General features: G+C 35.6%; 1 protein-coding gene across 9 annotated transcripts in view; it reads left to right on the plus strand.

Moving 5' to 3' along the window:
• CDK17 (cyclin dependent kinase 17) overlaps positions 1 to 25,221 on the plus strand; it is an 89,225-nt gene that overhangs the window by 27,053 nt on the left and 36,951 nt on the right. For 7 of the 9 annotated variants that reach the window (XM_062492359.1, XM_062492361.1, XM_062492358.1 and 4 more), the window contains exons 2-4: positions 7,814 to 7,962; positions 12,496 to 12,534; positions 21,124 to 21,288. In XM_062492359.1, the coding sequence (XP_062348343.1) occupies positions 7,845 to 7,962; positions 12,496 to 12,534; positions 21,124 to 21,288 (322 nt within the window). In that variant the 5' untranslated portion in view covers positions 7,814 to 7,844. Of the gene's footprint in view, positions 1 to 6,499; positions 6,513 to 7,813; positions 7,963 to 12,495; positions 12,535 to 21,123; positions 21,289 to 25,221 lie in introns of those variants that run through there. The other 2 variants (XM_062492363.1, XM_062492365.1) reach the window with 2 other exon arrangements.

Raw genomic sequence — 25,221 nt, forward strand, 5'->3', positions numbered from 1 at the left:
GGGAAGTCTTGACTGCTATGTAAAAATTAACACAACAGGAAAATACTGTAGTTGATTTAGTGTACAGAGATTTTCTGTTGCAGAGGAGTCTCTGAAGTTATACTGATGACAGGCTTGGAGAAGGGAAGAAGAGACAAATAATATGTACTTTTTAAAAAATATTGAATCAGAGAAGTTTATAAGTTTGGGTAAAAGATGTTCATGAATTCAAACAAATTTTTCAATCATAGTTCAAAGATTATTTATTGCAAGAATGAGTTTATGTACTGCTCCTTTGACATGACCTTTGGATATTTCAGTGGAGCTATTAAACTTACTCATCTTGACTATAAGAAACTATTTTAGGCTGTTGTTTCTGTCAGTAGTTGCTTTCGTAGTTGTGACCAACGTAATGTATCTCTCTATTATTTCAGGAATAGTAGTTATACCATTGAAAGTATTATCAGAAAATTCTAGAAAAACACAGAATACTGAAGAGGCTGATAAATTTTACCCATTAAATGTCTTAAAAGTGTCAGTTCTATCATACCATATTTTTTCTTAACGTCTGGTTTTGTGCCTCTATGTAATGCCTTCACTGTATCAGATCTTCTATGTGGCCTGTTACTTCTTAGAAAAATTTACATATATGTCATCAGTACTGTAGAATGTGTTCTGTGCCATTATGCTTATTGGTCTCTTAATTCACTAAGTGAAAACTCTTCCTGTGTTGCATATGACTCTTCCTTTAGAAAAAAAACCTGAAAAACAAACCATCAGTTATTGTGAAAGAGTTTGTTTTTCCTGGCTTGGTGTTTGGGGTTTTTTTTGTGTTTTTTTTTTTGTTTTGTTTTGTTTTTTTTTTTGTTGTTGTTGTTGTTTGTTTTTTGTTTTTTGGTGTTTTTTTTTTTGTTTTTGTTTTGGTGGTGTTTTTGTTGTGTTTTTGTTGTTGTTGTTTTACTTCTGCATATACACTTTGATATTATTCTTAGGCACAGGGCTGTACATATGGTGATTATGGAAGGGTTTGATTTTACATTTGCCTGATTGGTTTTACTGTCAGGACATGTGTTGCTCGATGGGGCTTTTTTTTGTGTTCACACTATACAGAACATGTATAGAGGTTCAACAAGTAATAAACCAAAAATGTGACATTTGGAGGAAAAATTTTGAGCTAGATAAATAATTTTTATAACAATCTTCATTTTGTGTGCAGTCTTAACAATTACAATTTCTTTTTTCCCTGGGATGAGTTCTCACTTGGTGGTTAATTTCTAGGCAGGCCATCGTAAGGTTTCCCCAACACTTTCCTCAGTGCTATTAATTTCTGTTCTGTTTTTTTATCTTGCTTAGAAACTTGTAGCCTTGTTCTTTGTTCATCCAAACAGGTGTGTCTTCAGTTTTTGTCTCAATTTATAGTGCTCTGATGTGTTTGTCTCTTAGTGCTTGATTCAAGAACATCAAAATAAGTTGAAAGCTTTTCATTGCCTTAGGTCTCGGGCTGTAAATGAAACTTTTTTGTTAGCACAATAAGAAGCCAATGTTAAAGGCTCTTGTGTGGGAGTTCAGATGCTTAGAGGACAGGTGGTTCTGGGCTGAGAGCTGCTGGAGTTTGGGAGAAGGTTTTTTGGTATGAGATTGTTTGATTTGGTGCCTGAACTGTGATGGGGAAAAAAAAAAAAACAAAGCAGCCTTGAAAACTATGCCTTTTATTGACTAAATTGCTCAGGCTCACAAAATATTGGAGGTACTTACTTTTCAGTCTCAGAACCAACATTGTCTTCTTGAACCTAGAAGGAATTTTCTACTCAGTGTTGTTCCAAAGACTTGCCTGTATGTCTCAGAAGTGATAGTGCAACACTGTAAATGTATTGCTGAAGTAATCCCAGTGTTAGGGAGAAGCACGTTTTTTTTGCACAGCTCTTTTTTAAAAATCTTTTCTCCCTGAATGCTCTGTTAAGGCTTTATGATTATTAATCAAAGCTCAAAAAATTACAGACATTGGTTTTGGTTTCCAGTGCTTATTACATCTTTCGAGATCTGAAGTTCTGTGACTGTCTGGTAGTATTTATGCTACATCCATGTAACCTTTTAGTTTTTGCCTTCCCCCTCAATAGAAAAGAGGCTTTCAGTTTATGGGTCTGACAGCAAATGTAGAAGCTTTGCCAGTCAGTTCATTTGTTTTCTTGGCTTAAATGTCAGCCAATTTAACCAGACTCATACTGTGTTTTTTCACTTGGCAGTTGGGAGAACAGAGCCTTTGATAATTAACATGGAGTTATTAATCAGTATGACATATCTAATCCAGGGAGATCTATCAAATAGTACATCTCTGTTGATCTTGCTGTTTGGTATTGCTTGACTCTACGTGGGAGCGAATGCATGTCTACATTTTAAAGAATGTAAACTTGCTGTGGTTACCTAAGTAAAGCTTTTTGAGTCCAGAGAAAGAAGATAAGCATAGGATATGAAAAAAAGACTGTGAAATTTAACATTTTGACAAATTTGGTGGTTTTCAGTGTTTTAAATTCTGTACTGGTAGCATAGTTAAATATGCCTGTAATAATGTTCAATATGTATTTTTTACTTAAAAGTTTAATTTAAAAACCCAAACACACCCCCCCCCCTTGTACTAATTTATGTCCTTCATTATTCTTTAAAGGCAAAGGGATTGGGGGGGGCTGAAGATAAGGAAAAGCATTCATAGTCAAAATTAAATTAGGACAGGGTAATTTCCATATATTTCCTCTCTTTGAGTGGTTTTTCCAGTTGATGATCTAGATCAGGAGCTGAATATAGATGCTCTCATTCACTTAGGGAGGAGCCTGTTTGCCTATATTAACTAGTAAAACTATACTCAGATAAGAAGTTAACCTTTTTAAATACCTTTGTACCTCCAATTTCGAGTTAATTGTTTGGCTGTGATTCTGTAAGTACATTAAAAAAGGCTTCACTGGGAAAGTTTAGTTCCATATTGAATATTGTTCATAAATATAAAAGCTATGGTGGTCCTTTTGCCTTTTTCCACTGGGGAGGTCAGATTAAGCTGAGGTATTTGACTTTGCAGTTTTCTTTCATCAGTAACAAAGGCCTTGTTTGTCAGGTGTCACTTATATCTGTACAATGTCAGTTCTTTGACCCAATGCAGCATAAAGCTAGTAATTTTTTTAAGTAGCTGTGCTCCTGACAAGAGAGTCTGGTTGCTTCCAAAGGCCAAGTGTGGAAAAATGCAGTAGAAATTTTTTTTCACTGATGTGAACAAATGTGAGTTGAGACAAATACAAAGACAGGTGCAGTGACTAAAATTCCGTGTTTGTGATCCATTCTTGTAGAGTAGAATTGTGACTGTTAGGAGATACATCTGTACTATTTGTGAATTTTATGAGTGCTCAAACTGGTTGTGTATTATCTTGGATAAATCACCCATATATTTCTCCTTAGTGTAATTAATAGTTTGCTCTGTATTTGATGTGCAACATACTGATATGAATGTTTGCATTTATTTTTTAAATTCAGGTGGATTGAGAACAGTTTAGCGTAGTGGAAAAGTGGTTTTCTTTTTAGAATAAGGGGACAATATCCTTGACAGGTGTTTCTTATTTCTGTTGGTAATTAATACCATTTGCAGAACTCTGGAGTTTTTCAGGCCTCTCTTTCTGACACAAGGAGTTCATATAGAATGTTGTTACCTGTTTTCTTTCATGTCTTGTGCCTGGGCTTTAGTTTGCTAACCCCTCTTTAAGAGCTATGCTGCATTCATGCTGTTGCTCATGCTCAAGTAGGGTTTCTGATCCTTTCCTCCCACTTCAGCTGTTTTCTTACATGTGAGTTTTCCAGAACAAGAGCTGCCTTTAGATGTTTGGAAAATGCCTGCTGCCTTGTAAAGCAGCCTGTAGAAACAGTCTGGGTGCAACTTCAGTGTTTATCTAAGTGGAAAAGTAATTTTAAAATGCTTAATCTCTATGTAGATGGACCTTGATGCAATATAACTTACGAAAACAGAAGAGTCAGCACTTAGACTGATCCAAAGCTAATTGAAGTTGAAGGACAGGTTCCCTTTGACTTCAAAGGGCTTTGAATCAGCAAAATCTTAGTGAGCTTTTGGTATTTGTGACACTCATAAAATAAACTGACTAAAATTTAGGCTGTTAAATAGCTTTATTGGTTTTGAAAATTTTAACTGAATTTGTTTAAACATACAAGTATTAAGCACACATAGTAATTGTGTATGAAGATCTTAATGCCTTGCTTTTTTAACTTCCAAGAAACCAAGAGTCTGGGAAATGGAAGGAAGTAGAAGGGCTTTTGAGGATGTTAGCCATTGGCAGTGTAAAAGACCTCTGAATTTTGGTGAATAGACAAGTGCAGAATCTGGCTGAATTACTGCTTTGGAATCAAAGTGCTTTCATGTCTGCCTGCAGTACAGCCTGGGTGTTGTGAACATACAGATATGCTAAATGAGAAGTGCTGTCCTTCAGGCATCGTGGGAGGGATTGGTGTGTGATTCAGAAAATGAACCAAAACACACCTGTTTAAATCTAATTTTACCTGGATAATTTTTAAAAATTGAGTTTGTGCTCAGAACTGTGTTATGTAAATGATTTTAAAAAGACATTCAAGACAGGGGTTTTAAGACTAGTGGAGTGAACTGAGTTAATGACAGTGAATGCTGGAAAATAGAAAAGGTAAATTTTAGCATTGCATTACTTGTAAGAACAAAAAGACCAGTTCTTCAGAGCTAGACTGCAGATTGTTTGTAAGAAGCAGCAGTTCCTTTAATATAGTGTGGCTTCCTTTATTTTGCATCACTATAAGGATTGAGCAAATATGTCTCTGCCAGCTTTTGTGGGTTGTATCAGATAGTGTTGTATCAGATTGCTTGTCCTCATTCTGTCTGCAGAAGACTAGAATTTGCACTAGTTGCATTCAAATATATGCATCTATCTGCTGTGACATCTGAAATAATTGATTTGGGTACAACTTACTCAGAGTAGAGAAATTTACAGAATAGATAGTCAAGCCTGTGTGTTCTGTTCTAAAACTAAATATGGAAAGAACTGCATTCTTCTCACAATCATTAAGAATTTGGGGAAACATTGCTTCTACATGTATATTACTAATCAAGTAATTCCATCTTGGATTAAAGCTAGATTTATTGTTAAAGGGAGGTAAGAAGTATGCATCTGCTATTAACAGTTGAAAATGAGTATTAGACAATCTGGACTTCTCTGTGAAAGTGCTATCATTTTAGAGAACCAGTTTTAATTTTGGACTGTACAGATCATATTTTCAAAGCTCTGTTCACTGATGTCTTGTCTTAAACTTCCAAGATTCAGCAGGTTCTGCAAATTTGGCCATGAGAATAAAGAATTCAAAAAGAGGACATACTAAATGCTAGATATTAGTCAATTATTCCTTTTTTGTCCTCCTTTACCATTCTGAACTACCAAGAATACTGTTGCCTTAAGGGAGAAAAATTTGGTTTCATATCAGCGAGCATCTCTTCCTTTAAAAAGCTGACATGCATTTCAGTAGAAGAAAACATTCTGTCACATGTGAATTCCTACTCCTTGTTCCTTTTTACTGTTGAATTATTTGAAAATCAAGCCGTGAATTAATTCTGAATGTTAGCAAAAATGGTACTTCATTACTCCATGAAACCCTCCCATAACAGGAGAAATTTTTAAATTATAGCTAACAAAATACTTGGGGTTTTTTTATTAGCTTGAGATTTAGAATGTTTCCTGGATTTTCCAGTCCATATATCTGTTACTTTATATGTAATATTCTTCGGCAGTAGACCTTATTTTTGATGTAAAAATTGTATAGGTTTAAGTACTTGCAGGATCAAAAGCTAGGAACTTCCTGTTTCCCTTCAAAGGCACCTGTATTTTTCAGATACAGCCCAAGTGGAAAATTGGAAAGAAACTGTTGTGCTGTCAGGTAGCATTAGGGCATTACATAGCTAAAAGTTGTATGTATCTTTTTTTGAGAATAATACATGTAGGAAGATACAGGTTTCAGAAAAAATCATGGGAGCGTTGAGTAAAACTACACATAAATCACGTGTCCTTCCAAATTTTTTTGGAAGTTGGACTTTACATGGGCAGTTTTTTTAAGAAGTTTGAATGCAGAAATAAAACAATTTCAAGTAAGATCTTTATAGCCTGGTCCTGAGCAGGAAAAGTAAAAGTCCCCTTTGGAATGCTCTCTGAATGCAGTTTCTTAACAATAAGAATATCCTGCTTTTGAATGAGAGAGAGTAAAATTATTCATACTAAGGTGTGGCTTTATTGCACATAATGCATTAAAGGAGCAGTTTAGAAACTGCTGGCTTAACTGTATCTGTAGCAGTATATTTTATTTCCTGGGTTTCTGTACCCAGAGCCTGACTAATTCTGCTTTATAGTAGCTATGATTGTCTAATATGCTAGTTACCTGTTTTGTAATCCACCTCTTTCCCTTTGGATGCAGGTGCTGCTTTGCCAGTGATTTTACTGTTCATCTCAGACTTTGGAGCTCATATCCCAAAGGTCTTCTGTCCATCTCTAATGTTACTTGCTGTCCTAAACAGTCTAGTCTTGTGAAAGTTTAGCCTATGTATTCATTCTCCTACCACCAGCAGACACTTGCAGATTTGTTCCACCAATTTGTTCTCCTTTTTTATTATGAAGCAGCTTAAAAAAGGAGTAAGTTCCACAGTTGCAATGTGTATACTTAAAGGGATGTTGTCAATACAAAATTAATCATATTCACAATTTGTTATTAAATGTGGATCTTTGGCATACTGCTTCTTGCATTTCTCTGTTTAAAGGAGAACACTGGGGAAAATCTAATTTTGTATGTGAATTACAAATTCACATTTATAGGAAGGCAAAGAAGCTGATGGGGAGAAAAATATTTGAGTGTTTCTGAGACTTCAGTATGCCATGCTTGTGTTGAACACTGCATATGTGATTCTTGGAGGCTATGAGCAGATAAATAAGGTATTGAGAAATAACATCAAGGGTGAACTGTCCATATGGAGTAAGGAAAGACAGAACTGTGCCTCTTGTTATGCAAGGGCACACATGTGGCACACAGCAGAGTTCAATTACCAGCTCAGACTTGTGGCAGCGTCTTAAATGACCTGGACCCTTGTTATTATGGTTTGCTTGCTTAAAACTTTCTAGGGAGAAAGTGCCTTCTGCCTTGTTCCCAGTTCCATCCTACTACCTGACTCTTGAGAAGCATCCCTTCTAGCCATTGTTACCATACCCTGGCTGTCCTATTTCCCTGGGTGGGATGGTGTTTGAGAACTGCTTTTGTGTTTAGGACATTCAGCATTGTCCCCTTCATCCTTTTGTGAAAAGGGTGAAATACAGTGGAGTTTGGTAAGTTTTCATCATGAAAAATTGGGCTGAAAAAGAGAAAAGGTTGTAGTCTCCTTCTGCTTAGTGAGATTAGTGAAAGAGATTGTGGAGGAAGCCACAGAGCACACACTCAGCAGGTTTTCAGATGACTGTTTCCTTTATTATTATTGGATTGTGAAATTGGTGATTAAGTTAGCTGTGTTTCTTAAAAAAACAAACAAAAAAAACCAAACAGAAAAAACAAACTGAAGGTTCTTTTTTTTCCCAGATAGAAACAAAAATTGAAAAAATTTATGGTCATCAACCTCTTGAAATGTTCTTCCTCAGTCCAGTAATCTTGCTTTAAGGATATTGTTTTAAGTATAACTTGCATATTGCCCAAGTTTTCTGTAAGCCTTCCTGCATTTTTGTGTCAGTCAATTAAACTTCATTTTCTGATTAACTAATTTTTCTCACTTATTGTTGTTTATTTTTGTTTTCAGGCTTCCTTAAGCCAGACTCAATATTGATAGAATGAAAAAATTTAAGAGAAGACTTTCCTTAACCTTGCGAGGAAGCCAGACCATCGATGAATCGCTGTCTGAGCTAGCAGAACAAATGACAATTGAAGAAAACAGCAGCAAAGATAATGGTAAGCATATCTTTCACTTTTTAGAAAATGCAAGAATTTTGTCAGCCCTTATTCAAGTGAGCATTGCTGGGTTTATTTCAATTTTCACAGTTGCAGGGACTTTCTCACTAACCTTTTTTTTTATTATTTATCTTACATTGCACTACCCTAGTCCCTTCAACATATTGATACGTTATTGTATATTGGTTTGATTTCCTTTGGTATTGAACTGTTTATCAAAAGCTGCCTAAATTTATCTTTTTATGTCATGTGCAGCAAGTCTTATAGGGGCTCTTGCAATATATACACCCATTGTACGGGTTTAGTGGGTCTCACATCAGCTTCATATGGCTTCAAATTCAGTCTGTTCTCAAAATCATTATTTAGTAATATGATTGACTAATTGCTTAAGCATTCCATAGAAAACTGTTTACCTTACATTGGTGATGAAATGCAGTAGTCTAAATTGTATCATCTCTTCATGTCTCTCAGTAGTACTTCCCTTCAGCAATATGAAGGTGACTAGAACCATTCAGGATGACCAGCTTGTCTCTGTATTCTTACTTAAGTCTTTGGCTGATCCCATAAATGTACCGACTGCTGTAAAGTCTGCATTAGTGATGATGCCGCTCTTGGATGCAATCTGCAGAAAATAATGACTGGAAGAGGTTTTGTTGCTTTTTCTGTTTCCTGGGCTTGCAGCATTTAAGTCATACTTCATCTTCAATGCTGATTAATGTTATTTTTGGCTTTGCTGATATCGAAGAGGTTTTCATATATCAGGAGTTCTGAATTTTATTTTTCTCCCAGTTCGCAACAATAAACTATTCCAAATTCTCCCACTGGAAAGTTACAGGGCCAGGAAGTTTGGGCAGAGGAAGCAGAATTTACCTTTGGCAAAACAAAGTTAACGTTTTTCATTTTTACCTTTAATCCCTGGTAAATTCATTGCTGTTGTCCTGTTTTTACTATGGGCCATGCTCAGTATTTTGGGAGGACAAGGTTTATTACAACTTTTTGTGTGTTGATATAACAGGTCTTCTCTGGAGCAACAGTTCTAGTTTTTTTGCACTGATACCTATTAAGTCCTTTCTGAGACACTTAGTTGTCCCACATGATTTTATTTGTATTTGCCTTTGTTACTGGTGCATATATTTTCAGACCTGTATATACTTCTGCAAGATTGATTTCATTATGTAAATAAGTGCAAAGAATCTTACTTTCATGCTGAGAAACAAACATGAAGATTGTTACCAAATCAGTGAGTGTACTGGGCAGGATTGCTGAATTGATTCATTGAAAACTTAATCCAGAAATAAAAAGACTTTACCTTAAACTGGACCATGTATGTCCTGGGTGTCAGCTCGAGGGACAGAGAACACATTAACTTGTTTACAGAAGCATGAGCTTATGCCATCTTAAACCATCTATAAACCATTTGCAGCTTGTAATATTTACCTGAGAATAATTTCAAACAGTAATACTTGGATGCCTGCATGCTTGTCGCCAAACTGTGACGAGCTTAATTTGTCAGTAGATGTCTGAAGTGTTAAAATAAGTAAAAAATACAGTTCAAGAAAATGTTCCTAATTGCAAATTAATTACCTAGCTTTTAGTGCTCTTTTTATTTTGCTTTCCATGGTAATTCATTGGCTAAAGGGAATCTTAGGTATTAAAATTGTGATAATAATATATGCTATGCATCCAGAACGTTGCTGATGCCATAGTACAGTTTTATTGGATACACTCAAGGAGTTGAATGCACTCGGTCCTCTTAAAAGAAGACAGAGAATATAAACTGTACTTTGCTGTGCCTAACCTTTAACTCATCATTTCATGGCATTAAAAAAAGTTTTACTGATGCTTGCTACCTTTTTCAGATTCTTCCAGAATGCGGTTATTCGTACTTGTGCTGTCTTTGATCTTGCAGAGGTGAACAGGATACTACATAGTGGATTTTTGTTTTCCTTTGTTTTTCCTTTCCAACCCTAAGTTTCTTAGAAAGTGGTGTTGGAAAATGCTTGCTGCTCCAGCTAGTCTTGCTTTTCTAAAGGATGCTCTAGCTTTCCCACAGATTAAGTTATTTTGGAATGAGTATTTTTCAGACAGACTGCCGGGATTGTGCTTTGGGCAGAAACAGCTGTTGGAAAATCAGCCAAGAAGTTATTTTTCTCTTTTGGTGAAAGACCAGTTTGGTAAAGAATATAGCTTTAAATGCCCACTAAAGGATTTTTTCCAAAAAATTTGCTTACAAAGTGAGTGCTTAAATGAGAAAATTTGCCTTGGCATCTTACAAAATCACAATGCTAAAAAGCCTCCACTAACTTTAAATATCCAGCTGAGACACATGAGAGGATGTAGTGTCTCTTGAATAATATTTTATAAAGTGATAGTTGCATTAAGATCTTCAGAGTACATCCTTTACTGCGATGGTGCTGATCTCAGGAGGCAGGAGTAACCATCTCCTTAGTTCTGCTTTTAAGAATGAACAGCTCCTTTAGCCTGTGGAACCGAGAAACAAATGTGCCCATTTGTTCAAGGCTTTGATTCTTTTCCTGAAGAAACATAAAAAGCACTACCTAGTAATTCAAAGGCATGCCAATATATTAATCTACAGAGAATCAAAGTCAGGGATACAAGTAATCTTCAGAAAGTGGTTCTTCATATGTGCTTTATTTCCAAGCATTACATCATGAACTTGAGAAAGAAGAGTTGAAGGGCATTGAAACTGTGGTTTTCAGGTCAGAAGGCAAGACTAGATCCTGAATGCTGAAGGCCTTTGCAGCAGAATTTAATTCCATTGTTACTGTCCAGTTGTTTTGTTTTAACTTTTTCTTTCTAGTAAATTGCTCATCTTGTCTTCCTGTCATTCCATGCTGATGGCTGTATTCACTGAGGGTTATAATTTTATACATGCTAGTTTTTTTCCTTCCTGGGAAGCAGCTGTGTTACTGGGTTATAGAGATTGTAGAGACCGTGTCCACAGAAAGCCACATCTGTGCTGACCTAGAATCCAGATCCATCTCCATCTGATTTATATCTTGTGAAATATATTTGTATATATGTATACATGTATATACATATATGTGTGTATATATATATAAATATGTATATATATATGTATATCCTGTAAAATTCTTTCTTACAAGTTGCAGTTCAGTACTGCCATTCCAGATGTAGATGTAGATCACTTGTGCATAATACCAGGGACCTTTCCTTATGCTCACCTTTTTGAGATGACCTGTGTTGTTCAGACCCCTGCCAAATGTTTCTTCTCCCACAACAATTTCCTGTGATTTCAAGTTAACTGCAGCTCCCATCCAGAGGCCTATCTTGTCATTAGCTCCAACTTTGAATGAGTTGTTTCAAGATTCAAAGAAGAATACTCCTAATGTAGAACAAATTGTCCCATTTGTAGTTCACGGACATAAAAATAGATCTATAACTTTTGATTTCTTTGCAGTGCATTGTTACCACTGAATCAGCTACCCTTTTGTATGCAGTCTCATTTAATACACAGCCTACTTCATCGTGTGATGTCAGTACAATCTCAGTATGCATCACTCATCCATGAGCAGCAAAATGGGATTAGCAAGGATCAACCCATATTGTTCGATGCAGTAGCACAGAGCGATTGCTCTGAATATAGAATAACCATTGGGTTTGGGTTTTTTGGAACACCATCAAATTATTTAGTGACCAGAAATCTATATATAATTAAATCTTTCTTACAAATTATGTTCATCATAATTGGCTTCTGGGTTAGGAAGCGCTGCCAAATCAGGTCATAACCCATAAAAATAGAGGGACCAGTGAAATACCTAATAATATATCTGAAGCCTTATGAACTGTGGTCTGTATGAAGTATACTTCGGGCTAGTCTTTTATCTAAGGGCAAAAGCTTTTCATGGTCTCTGATGTTTCAACATACAAATCAATTAGGTGGATTTGTTATTTATTTTTAGTTTGTCATACTAACAGTGTGCTGGCTTGCTTTTTAAATTCTGGATTTTACCTTAATATTTGTATTTAGATTAATATTAGAATACTAAACAGTAATTTGTAGGAGTTGACAACTAAATTTGCCCCTGAAATTTTTCTTTGGCAATGACATACTAATGAAATTTGGCTAGGAGTAACATCCAAATCATGCATAATTAAAGCCTAATTAAGTGTAAAATTTATGCAAATACTTCAAATACATATGATCTCTAATGAAAGCAAAAAATGTGTCTGTATTGTCTAATACTATGAAATGTATTATCACAAACTCCAAGCATGCTTTTAAGCATAATTGCAAGATGCATTCCAAAATACATCCACAGCTTTTTCATTAATTTGTAAGTAACTTGGAAAGCATTCTATTTTGTTGTTTTTTTTGGTACAGATAAATGCACATGTATATAATAAACCAAAAAAGGTGAAGTTCTGATAGAAATGGCTACATTAATTTGTAAAATAATGTTTATCTCCATTTGGTCTCTTTTAGCTCAGTGATGTGATCATAGGATCCAGTCTCATGAACACTTGCATAATTTTTTTGTAATTTTACAGGTGTGAGTAATAATGGAAGGATCAGCTACGGTAAAGTGCGTAAGTGTTTTTTAGGTTTAAGGCATTAATGACTAGTTAATACTCTGATAAGAGGGATGAATGTTTATAAAAATTAACATATTGCGATACTGTCTCAGAACATTGAAATGCCTTTGTAGTTTTAATCATTTCATGTCATCTTCAACAGAGCTGAGAAATTCCCATTCCATCTGCTATGTAGAATTCCTTGAGCGTGGAAGGAAAACAGTGTGTTGCAACATATTTTCAAGACAGTGTTCTTGAATTGAAAATATGAGCACAGAAATGCTTACTGGTAATAAATTGGTAAAATTTCTCTGCTGATGTTGGAGGAAAGTATCAGTATGAAGAAAGATGTGGGTGGGTAGGGGGAGAAGAAATCCCCAGAATTGCTACAGCTCATTCTAGAGCTACACATTACTGTGAGTAATTGTTAGTTGTCACAGCTAAACACTGATCCTTGTATTGTCCCTTATACTGTACTGACAACGTTTTTATTATAGTCTATATGTACTGTTCTGTGCTGTGGTCTGCATCCATTTTTGTTATTACTGTTCAGTATGGTTTCTCCATCCCACGTTCACTGCACAACATAGTGTTCTTTCTTCCCTCTGTTTTAATTTGCTTCTTCCCACAAAACCTATAGGCTCTGTTCATACGTGGAAGTGCTTATAAAGTGAAATGAGCATGTGCCTGAAAGCATGCTGCAGAGACCTGTAGTCTTGGAGGGTTGTGTGTTTGTCCACTCATAAGTGTTTTCCTTAGAATACAAGTTTGGCAGGGAGCATAATGTTGAGATGCAGAAGTGAACTCTCTAAATACAGCAGATTTCTGTTAGTGTAGGCTCACTGATGAATATGCAGAGATTGTTTTCTTAAATGGTATTCAGGTGCAGTCATTAAATACAGAAAAATAAATTAGACGTAACTAGCCAACACTGTTTCTGACAGTGGGGCAAAAAGGAGCAGCCAGATCTCTGTTCTCTGGTTTGGTTGGCAGTGTGGTCTCAGATGTTTGCACTGGGAGTTGTGTGTGTGAATGCAAGGATGGAGGCCAGGAATACTTGTATCTTGGCTGTGGTGTTGACTCTCATTGAATTAAATTGTAGCTGAAATATTTTTCTGAGGGATTTGGTGTAGTGTGATGCCTTTTGCAGTTATAGTTTTATACTTACGGCGTGTTATGCTTATATAATTTGAGATACAGAACTACCATGCCTATGTTCCAGTACAGGTTCTGATGACTAAAAGTATTATCTGAGTGTTATTTTCTAAGCAGTATGAAATACTTAAATCTTAAAGGTAGGATTTTGGTTTTGAATAAATTTCATTTGATTGTGATCTTTATTGTTATGGTACCTGGACTGAAGACAAAACCTCACTCTATGAAGTCAGCTTTGAAAGGCCTTTTATAGTGTTTTTTTAGGTATCTTGATCTCATTCTTTGCCTTGTGTATTTGTTTTTGTGCATTGTTCTTGTAATTCAAACAGAAAAATTTCAGTCCTTTTTGTCCTAAATTTAAACAAAAAGGTTTATAGGATGTACAGTGCCATTTTAATAATTGAGGTACTTCATTTCTCGGAGGAAGTTTCTTCTTCAGGGTTATATTAGCATATTTTTTCAAATGTTCTACCAATATATTTTGCCTTGTATTGTGCAGGTGAAGAACATTTGCTGTGGAATAACTGCAGCACTCAAATGGATTCATTTGAGCAATGGGAGTAATCCCTTGAAGTTTTGCCAAGTTCTCAAAACTGTAGTATTCAATAGTTTGAAGATTTAATGTTTAATTAAAAATACTGGTAATTTAAATGGTATTGAGTGGTTGCTCTGTTTTTAGAGTTACTTAATGTTTTCCTGGGTATCACATAACAGAATCCAAGGGAAAAAACCCCATAAAATAATCTATAAATACACAGTATTTTGTAGTATTCTTCATCCAGCTCCTGGAGAGTACATACATAGCAAACGTTTTGTTTCTTTGGGTTATTTAAATGTAGCTTCTATGGAAGCTGTCACCTGCAATCAACTAATTTTACTGAGTGGGTCTGACTGCCTTATAGCATGTAATTAAATATTATGCAGTGCAGCATGCCAATTCTATAATATCAGAAATTCACCCGCTTGCATTCTAGATTTTCTGAAGAAATAAAGGGCTTCTTGATGGCAGTTTCTTCTGCAGTTTGTTTAAAATATTTTATATTTCAAGTAAAAAAAAAATCATGTTTGGTTATGTAAAAAACTTAATAATCATTAGCAGAGCCTAACATTCAGATCAGGTAAATGAATGTGGAGTAGATGATGCTGAAATATGAGTAAGTTATATGATAGTGGCACTTGAGAAGCCTACATAAATAGTTTTAAAATGTTGTGGTGATGCATTGCAAGCTTCATGAATACAAAACTGTTCAGACAATGAATATTTAATTTCGAAAATGTAGATTTTTGACACTTTTCCATTCTCTGTCAAATTGGAAATGATAAAAAAAACCTCGGAAGTTTTCTGGAACAAGGATGAGGTCAAGGTGGTGGAAAAGAAACTGCTTTGAGTCCTGTCCTATAAAATCCAGTAGTGGATTCTTGAGACATTTAGTGAGATTTTGTTATACTTGAGCCAGTCCAAAGTCAAGTTGCAGCTAAAAGTGTTAAGTGAGGTTCTGCCTCCGTCCTTCCACCAGCACTTGTGCTCTGTATACCCCATAGGTATCTAGTTAAAAAAATTAATCAAATTTAAATTGCTTTTTCACTGGGGGCCGGGGGAAAGAATCCTAAGCCACATTTTAAGTAGAAGCAGTGAACTGTAGCAGGCACAAAGATTCATCCTTGCTTAGAATATGGAACATGCCTGGGTTCAGTCCCCATTCTGTACCCAAATCAGTAATCATAAGTGATAAGTCTCCAATATCTCTTGCTTTGATTAGAAATCTCCACATGTGTATTTTAACTTTATTTATATGAATTTAAAATACATATTTATATGATTTACATGTCCAGAGTAGATTGTGGTTGTGGAATCAAACTTCTTTTTGCAGACATACTCAGTTCTGTCAGAGATGTTTAAGGAAAAATGTCACCTTGTTTGACTGGTGATTTAATTCTCCGTTAAAGCTAGTTGAAGAAAACACCACTGCAAAATTTAGGCAGTGAAATATGAAAAACAGCTTGGTCTCTTCGTCACATAATAGAGATGCTTATGGGACAAAAAAAAAAAAGAGATAGTTGAGTATGTGATAATATATATTCATAAAAAGTGTTTTAAAATGCATTTACATTCCTAATGAAAACACTTCCTTTCTTTAATCTTCCAGCTGACTGACATGTGGCAGTATGTCAGTTGCTGAGGCTTCCAAGAGAAATGCCAGGCAATTCTGCAGGCTCTCTGGAGCTCAGCTTAAGTAAATCCAGTTAAGTAAATCTAGCCCAGGAAAGAAAGTGGTAGTGAGGGTCTTTGTTATCCTTGATGGATGAGTAAAAGATAAATCGTAAATTAATTGAAAAATTGCTTAACTCAGGAGTAATTTCAGTTCAAGGTTTGTGGTTAATTTAAATTGCAGTTAGGAAGAAGAGGAGGCATCTTTATAAAATTGTTGGGTTTAGTTAATTCATTAGACAGGTTTCTTAGTTATATACACTGCTGTTCTACTTGACTCTGGTAGTTTTCATAATTATGAACTAAAAAATCAGTTCCACTTATGTTTGCATATGTATTTATGCCACTTCACAACTCAAATGAATTTTCACTCTGGTTTTGTATGTTTGTCAGCATTGATGCTGGCATTATTTCAAACTTAGCAAAGCACTGGTACCTTACTGAGTATGGAGTTTTCTCAAAATTTGTTTGTGTATTGCAAAACATTTCATGATATAGCAACTCTTAAACCATTATTAAGCTGGGCTGATTGTATTTTGAACAGTGTTTTCTTTGAATGGTGCTGTTGTATTTATTTTGGGTTATGCCAATAGTAACAGAAGTTTGAATGACAGAATGTGAGAAATACAAGAAAATGATCCAAGTTATATAAAGGGTTAGCTGAGCACTCGCCCAACTTGAGCATGAAGTAATAAATACAGCAGTGCACAGTCACTGCACTGCTCAATGCATTGCTCAATTTTAAACCTTGCTGAAGGTGCACACTTAAGCAAGATAACATGGACATGGCATTTAAAAAAGGGGTCTACATTTTTATAGATAAAATAATCTAATGTGCGTATATACACTTTTTTTAAGGGTGTCTATTGCAAGAATTGTTCAGGGACAATGAAAAGAAAACTGTGATCATCCTGTATATATCAGGATAATATTTATAAATATTCTCATTGAGAATGTTTTTAAACTTTTTTCACACTTAAAGACTAGATTTGCGTGACAGCTTAGTAGGCTGCCTAAGACATGAAAGGGGTTGAAATGGTATTCCCTGAAAGATTAGTCCAAGATTACATGATGTTGTAGCCAAAATAAAAAGATAATAACAACTGATTGATGAAATACAATTTAAAAAAGAACCACTGAGAAGTGTCTGTTTCAGCTTGTTTTCCATATCAGTTTGTTTTATCAGTTTGGAGTTAAAGATTATAGAACAGGGTGAGGAAAGAGAGCTGGAGATAAATGGCTAAAAAGACCCTTTATTGGAATGATTGTGCCAGTGACAGCCAGCACAAGTGAAGTGCCCAGGTGCTGCAGAAGTCTTGTGCTGTAAGGACAGCTGGAGTTCTGCCTGTCTGTGCTGAATGACATTTGAGGACAAATCCAAGATTAGAGCCCAAAGTATAGCATCATTTCCCCAGTGTACTTATCATTTTCTAGCTCAGAGACTACTGAACTAGGCAAGTCTCTGTGTGGTTAGTAACCCTGAGCAGATTGCCTGTTCAGTCTCCCCTTGAGTCTTGGCAAGTTTGATTAGTTTTAGCATTCTGCAGCAGGGAGTTTGCACAGAGGAATCATTTTGTGTGCAGTATAAACCTGCCATGGCTGGCTTTTTCACTCCTGTGCTGAAGGAGCTGGTGGATGCAGCGGATTCCCAGGTGCCCTGTTCAGCCCTCTGCTCACTCTGAGGGTTGTATCATACTTCTGCTCTTGTAATCTAGGTGAGAGAGGAAGACTAGATTTGTGCATGATCTCAAAATCCAGTAGCACCATACACTTGCTCAGTGAATTTTTAGTGGTTTTTTTACTCACCTTTTAATTCCCATAATTCATTTTGCCTGTAGCTGAATGTTAAACTAACAGCAGCATGTCATTACTGAGTTTTATTTACCAAGTATAGTGACACTAAAGTAAGGGATGTTTGTGAGTTTTATATAGGGGAAACATTTTTTTTAAAACCAATAATGGCAGAAATGAAATTTTAAGAAGCAGTTTTTATAGACATAAGTAGTAAAGGCATGTAACTTTTACAGTTTCGATGCATTTTACTCAAGGCCACACGGTTGACTAAACTCGCACCTTATAGCTACAGTGTTCTGCTTTAAATATAGTGATTCAGTGTATTAATAATTCTGGGAAAAAAATGAAGTGAATTAAATGAAATTGTAACTTCAAAAGAAGTACTTGTGGGTCTTTGGAGAGAGATTTATGTAGTTTTTCAAAAGTACTTCATTTAACTCTTGTATCTCATAAATGCATGAAAACTGTAGTAAACAGCCTTGTAAATTAATTTCCAGCAAGAGTTTGCTTGATCATATTGGATATTTGTATCAGCTCTTGGCTGTTACTCTTGCATTTGTAAGGAGGAGGTAACATAATGCAGAATTCATGCAGCCATTTCTTTAGAAGCTCCTAGAGTACAGCAATACACACTGAATTGTTTATAACAAATAATCTTTCCAAAACGTAAGCCTATGTGTTATACCATCATATGCCATACAATCCCTCCTTTTTTGTAAGTTAACATGTATCAGGATTTTAAGCACCCATTTATAAATAAGTAGTATTAATACTTGTCTTAGTCAGAAATACAGTGTCATGTGAGTGTTCTTGTAACATTCACTTCGTTGTCTGCCAGCAGTTGTACCTGTCCTACTATATGACCTAAATTATAGTTGCAAAATTTTATAATGGGCTTCACAAGTTAGTGCAGTACTTAGGACAGTGAAGGAAGGTAATAGTTGCCTATGATGACAAAAGTTGCTTCTGTATAATTGGATCTTATAATATCAACCATTTATCCTAAATTTTTATATACATTTACTTGTTAATGTGAACTGTATATATCCTTATGTTTGAGCTGAATTTTGCATATGTTAGGATCTTTTAGGAATTTTGTTTTGAACTGTGATACATCCAAATTTACTGGCATCATAAGGGAAACAGATTTTTTTAACAATCATCTCTGTGCATCCCACTGTCATGTCAGTGTATTCATAAATTCTGGTCTCTTACATACTGCACAGTTCATGAAGGTAGGTTGCTTTTACAATGAGTAGACAAAAACCATAACATACAAGGTATTATTCATGTGTTCACCTATGCATGTAAACTCAGTGTGAGGTGTTTAGGCTAGAAGCTTAATCAGATTCAAATAAAATTGGCTAGAATGTAGGAAATCAAAAAGCAGATGTTAACGTAACAAAAGCAGTAGTTGTGCTGAATGTGAACTTGTGTCCTGTCACATGGAAGTGGTAATAGATTCTATTAAAAATTGATGAGGAATTTGCTGCCTGCTGCCCTAGGATAAATCTGCTGTTAAAGGCATGTAACAAGGAACTTCATACTACTCTTAAGTCAAAAGGGTGATGCAGCCTATTAGAACAGAAATAAGCATTTGGGACAGAGATATGCAGAGGTTTGAGGACCCTGGTCATACTTTACAAACATATACACACATGTATGGTGTATTTTTCCTCACGTTTGCCCACTCTGACACTGTTTCTGAAGGATGCTAATGAAAAGATGCAGGCAGGTTTGTAACAGTGCTGACATGTCCTTTCTGTTTTTGGTCTGCAGCATTGTTTTTTCCCCCAGGGCTTTTCTTTTTTCCCCTGCAGCAGCTAAGTTAATGTTTTTTTGTTTTTGTGGTATCACTGTGCTTTTCATGTTTATATGCAAAAATTCCTTGCATAATTATTTCTTAAGGTCATTGACCTGTCCTTGGGTAATTCTGTCTGTGTACTTCTGTCTCTGCTTCAGACTAATCATAATAATGTATCTAGAAGGTTTTTGTATATGTGGGGAGGGAGGATGTTCCCTTCAGGATCCTGTTTTCCTTAGGTTATTGGGCATTTATTGCTGTTCCTTTCCTTCACCATTGAAATTCTGCTTTCCATAAAGTATGTCCTCCCAGCTATATTATTCTTACTCCCTTTCTTTAGAAGGGAAAGCAAGATTTTTGGGATCCCTGCATGCGGGTATACAAGGTGGAGTGATGAAAAAGCATCCTAGATTGCTCCCTGTCCCAGGAGGCATGCCTGAAGCTCTGAGCACACCCTGGGAGCAGTGGCTCCAGTGGGTGCTGCTCCATTCAGTAGTAATCACACTGTGGTTGCTCAGTGCATGGCTGCTGCCTTTTCTGTTTTCTGAATGACATGAATCTGTAATGTTAATAAGAATCAAATAATGGAAAAATAAAACTATTTGAATCTCAGCTGTTCTTTGGGCATAGCTTCTGTTCCTTTTCCTGGTATAGGGAGAGTGCTTGCATGTAGCTGCCAGATGACTCTGATCTCATTTTCTGAAGTGAGAGTTTTTTGTCTTTATTTTCTTGTATGAATGACTTCATTCTGCTAAGTCCACTGTCATGATGGTCAATACGAGTGGACATCTGTTCTGCTTCTTATGGGGGTTAAAAAACCCCTCATGTTTTCAGAGTTAGCCTGCTTCTGGGGCCATATCTATCCTTGAGGGTTAGTCTGTGTGTGAGGAGTCAGGTTGCTGAGGGAACATGAATACCCAAATTCTGTTCACACTTGTATATAAGATTTAAAAATTTCTAACGTTTCATTCTTGTAGAAAGTGCTTATCAATGATAATAGGTTTTTTTTTAAAAAAAAATCTCTGTGAACCATCTGAAACACAATCCAGTCGAAAGCCAAAATAAAAAATAGAATGCTTAATTTTTCTGATACCCTGTAAGTTAATAACTTTAATTATGGCATGTCAGCTCTGGGAGGTATAGACAGGTATGGTTACTTCTAAAGATCTCCAATGGCAAGACTTTGGTACTAGTGACCCACAAGAATTTTGAGGGGGAGAATATTTTCAAAGGCTTATAGTTGAATTTGCTCATCACAGTTGACCTAGCAGCTCTCCTGTTTAAACGTAAAGATGAAGCATTGTGCAGTAAAGACAGAAGAAAATAATTCTTCTGGTTTTATTGACTTCCTAAGACTTTATATTGAGGTTATTTACTTGTCCAGCAGCAGAGTGACAGGATTTAGTAAAATTAAATTTGGGTTACGCCTAATGCCGTGTTTTGTACTTGTTTGTTAATAGAGAAGTGGACATAGTATGGTGGTCTGCTGTTAGCATGAAAGATAATTTTACCAGACTGGTGATTTCCTGTTTACTAACTCTTTTTTTTTTTTTTTTTCCTTTCTTTTTTTTTTCCTTCTGGCATGTTCCTGACCATCCTCCTTGCTTGTGGCAATGAATATTTTGATCCTTGTGAACTGTAGAGCCTATTGTGAAGAATGGCAGGCCTCCAACGTCTCACAGCATGCACTCATTTCTCCATCAGTACACGGGATCCTTCAAGAAGCCCCCTTTACGGAGACCACACAGCGTCATAGGGGGCAGCCTCGGATCTTTCATGGCAATGCCCAGAAATGGGAGCAGATTAGGTAATTTCCTACATTATTTGTTTAAATTAATTTTTTTTCTGTGTAAAATAATGTTAGTATTGTTTTGTAGCAAGAGGTACATGTACTCTAATGCTTTAATAAATCTCTGAGTATGCAGTAATTTTTCTTTCTGGAGTTCAAGAAATTTGTTCTTAAGGCACTGAATGTCTTTTCAGATTTTCAGGAACCAAGCAATTAGAAGAACACATAGAAATCGCCTATGAATTTTTTACAAGTTTAGAAGTTACGAAAGTAACAAAATATTCTTTCTTAATGCTTGGCAAGGAGCAAGAGGTACAATTAATGTAATACAAAGAAACAGGATAATCATCTTTTATGTGGATTTTAAAAGAACTGCTGTATAGCTTCTCATTATTATAGAGAAAAAGTTTTTTGCAGGGACAAATTAAGGCCACTCAGCTATAATTAACTTTTGTTGTGGTCCTGAGATATATTTGTGCTTCCATGAAGCAAATAAGTTACGAAATATTTTTTCTTCTTGAAGTAATTTGTCATGTTGCTGCCTCCAGTCACCGTTGCTGTTTGATCTGGCTTTTTATGTTATTTTAAATTATGTTTAATTAATTGATACTAGAAAATGAGAGCAAGTTGCAGCTTGATTAGAGTTTTATTATTTTTTCAATCTCTTGCCCTCCTTCACAAGTGTGATAAACTGATCTTCAAGATTAAGCTAGAAATCTTCAAGATAGTAGTCAAACCACTTATATCCTCCTTTGGTGTAATACCACTCATGTTCAAAAACATGCTTTTTAACTGCTTGAGTTACCATTCCAGCTGGAAAAAAACCCATATATCCTTTTGAATTTACTCTAGCAACTGTTGCTATCACCCAAGAAAACAGGTTTTTGTGTGCACAGTTTGACTTACTGTATCAGTTTCTGATTTCACTCAAGTCCTGTACACAGTATTTACTTTTTCATTTTTGCCAAGCCAAGCTTTAGTTAGGTTGCCAAGAATCTAACATGAATAGAGAGTTTAAAAAAAATAAAATTGTGTAGTTAGAGAAATCTGTGTTTATCTGAACATATAGTCTTTATGTATTATTTGTCAAACTAGATATTTATAAACTAAGTACAGGAGAAGCAAAAATGTTTTTGAGTACAGAGATGCCTGTACTCTCTTACTTGTGTGTTGCCTTTAATAACAATTTGTAATTTTTTTAAAGTGGTATGGAATAGATGTACTTAGAGAGTGTATCATGGAATCACAGAATGGTTTGGCTTGGAAGGGACCTCAAAGATCATCTAGTTCCAACCTCTCCAATAGGCAGGGCCACCTTCCACTGGGCCTGGTTGCTCTGTATGTCTATGTTAAACACCTCTTTTTGCTTTGGATACCGTAATGCCTTTTTTTTTTTTTTGTAACTCTGGATTTGATGGAAATACAAGCTACTTATGCATGTTAGCAAGAGGTAAAAAACAGGAGTACAAGTATGTGCAATCATAATTCCTCTTTCTGCTCCTTTTTCACATCTTTCTTTCTTTTGTTCCTGCCATATGAGAATGGTGATTGCTCATCAGGAAACTGAGGTTTTCCCTGTTGGGATAATGACATCAGAAACAAAATAGTCAAATATACTGCACTGCATGAGACTCTGCTTTCTTCACCCACCCTCTTTTCTTTACAGTTTTTCCTCTATTTCATAGATAGAAAAGTAGTATCAGAAAGATACCTCTGAAATACCACAAAATCATGGCAGGTAAAGGACGGTTATTTCATTAAAGAAAACCAGATTAAATTGAAACCTGCCACAAGTGCATCTTCATGCTGCCTGTGTTTGAATGAGGCTGTTGCTATAAAAATGGTAGAGGAACCCTGGAGGGTTTTGGAGTTACGTTTGTTTTTTGAGCACTGAACTTGAGTTTCTGCAGTTGTGATAATATGTGAAATCCCCAAATATTTTTAAAATAATTTCTACTTAGAAATTCTCTGTTACCTTTGTTTTGTAAAATACTGTGTAAGGGAAAAGTTTTTGAGCTGTGCCTTTTTTTAAAATTTCTTAGTAATATTTAAATTTAGTATTCAGTTACCAGGATGATTTTAAATAACAGAGCTGGTTCCCAGACCAGATTGTGAAACTACATAATGAGGGTTTAGCTGATAGATTTTTTTTTATTTTTTTTTTTAATTCACTTGTATCCGTACAGCTTTTACAGTCTTGTACCTCTGGAAGCATTTATCTGCTGCAGTCCATGAGCCAGGACCTAATAAACCTCTTTTGGACCTGACTCAGCTGAATGCAGGATAAATCAGATTGTCCTTGTTCCATATTTATATTAATGTCACCTCTGGGGAGGCTTCTGGAATGTGCAGAGCTAACTGAAGCTGGCCCTGCTGGTGAACTCTGCAGTAACAGCCAGGAGTAAGTTAATCCATGCTTTTGCCAGTTGTGTTGATGCAGTTACGGAGAAGTTTTGTTTCATTGTCATAAATATTATTTGAAAGGAATGATGTTTCCATACAGCTTTCATAGTTCAGTAACAGTAATGGCAATTTCTCACTATGCCTTCCTCAATTTGAATCATATTATCACTGAAATTAATCATACATTGTAGCCACTTCATAGAAAAGTGAGCTTTGGAAAAGTGCACCTTGGAAGAAATCCCTAATGCAAGTCACATGTGTTTTTTTGGCAATAATTTGAAATAAGGTGGAAAGATCATGAATTCTGACTCAGTACTAATAAGTGACTTTGGTCGTGACTCACTTGGAGGAGTTCTCATTTGCTGCACCATAGGTTCCCTGTATTAATTTCTTCTGTGGTGCATTCCTCACAGCTGAAATGAGGAGAGCCTTTTCCTTTAAATGTACTTCTATAGTTTCCATGTTACATTGTAATAATCTACACCTAACTTTTCATTACATGGCCATTCTGCATATTTAATAAGACATGTAGAGTACATTAAAATAAACGTCTATGTAAGAGAATGGCTTGGTATTGCAGAGAAAGCAATTCAGTACATTCCTGAATGATTAAAACCTCTGAAGACTATGCAAGCAAGCTTCCATGCAGGTAAAATTGTCTGTATAGAAAGGCTTAGAGAAACTGGGGAAATATTTGCATGGTTTTCGTCATTGCTTATTTAAACATTGTGCACCTGTGTAAAAACTATTAAAATATCTGGGTTAATGCTTTAGTCTGGGGTATATGCCATTAAAATAATGAACATAAGGCTCTACTAATGCCTTTTTAATTGAATCAAATAAAAGGATGCATTTCTATCAGATAATAACACAGTCAAGTTATTTTTAAAAAGCTTAAAATTATATCTGTTTAGAAAATAATTAAAACATCTGCAAACCCTTGTAGATGGGAACAGTTGGGTATTTAGCCCATTGGAAATGCGTGTGCTTAATGATACATTTTTGGTTGCTTCAGCCAATATCCTGCATAAACCGTCTTGGCTCTGTGTATGTAGCTTATCCAGACTTACCAGAATTAATCATATCACAGTGGTATTCAAATTATCATCTTACATAAATCTGAAATACTGCATTTTTAGACTTGAATGGTACAGACCCTCTTTGTCATTCCTGATTTATGAAGAACAGAATCTCTTTGCAGCTACATGATCTGTCCCAAATATATGGGTTTGTGTTACTAGCTCTTGAAATAGTGCTTAGTTCTCTGTTACTACATAGGTGATCTTCTAAGTAGAAAAACTCTCTTTGTCAGCTAGGGTGCTCTATGTAGTTCTGAGCATTTCATTTCCAATTGTCTTTTTTTGCTAGTAATTGCAGAATACAAATGTTTTTGTGAACTAAATATGAGAAATATGGCAGTATCAATCCCATAATTACTTTTTTAAAAGTATTAGTCTCTCTGAAAAAGAAATTATATAATTGCACCATGGTTTGAAATGCAGTACTACTTTAATTTTGTTGGGTTTTATTTTGTGAGATTGCTGAGAT

This window comes from Cinclus cinclus, chromosome 4, assembly GCF_963662255.1.
Source record: "Cinclus cinclus chromosome 4, bCinCin1.1, whole genome shotgun sequence".
Lineage (NCBI taxonomy): Eukaryota > Metazoa > Chordata > Aves > Passeriformes > Cinclidae > Cinclus > Cinclus cinclus.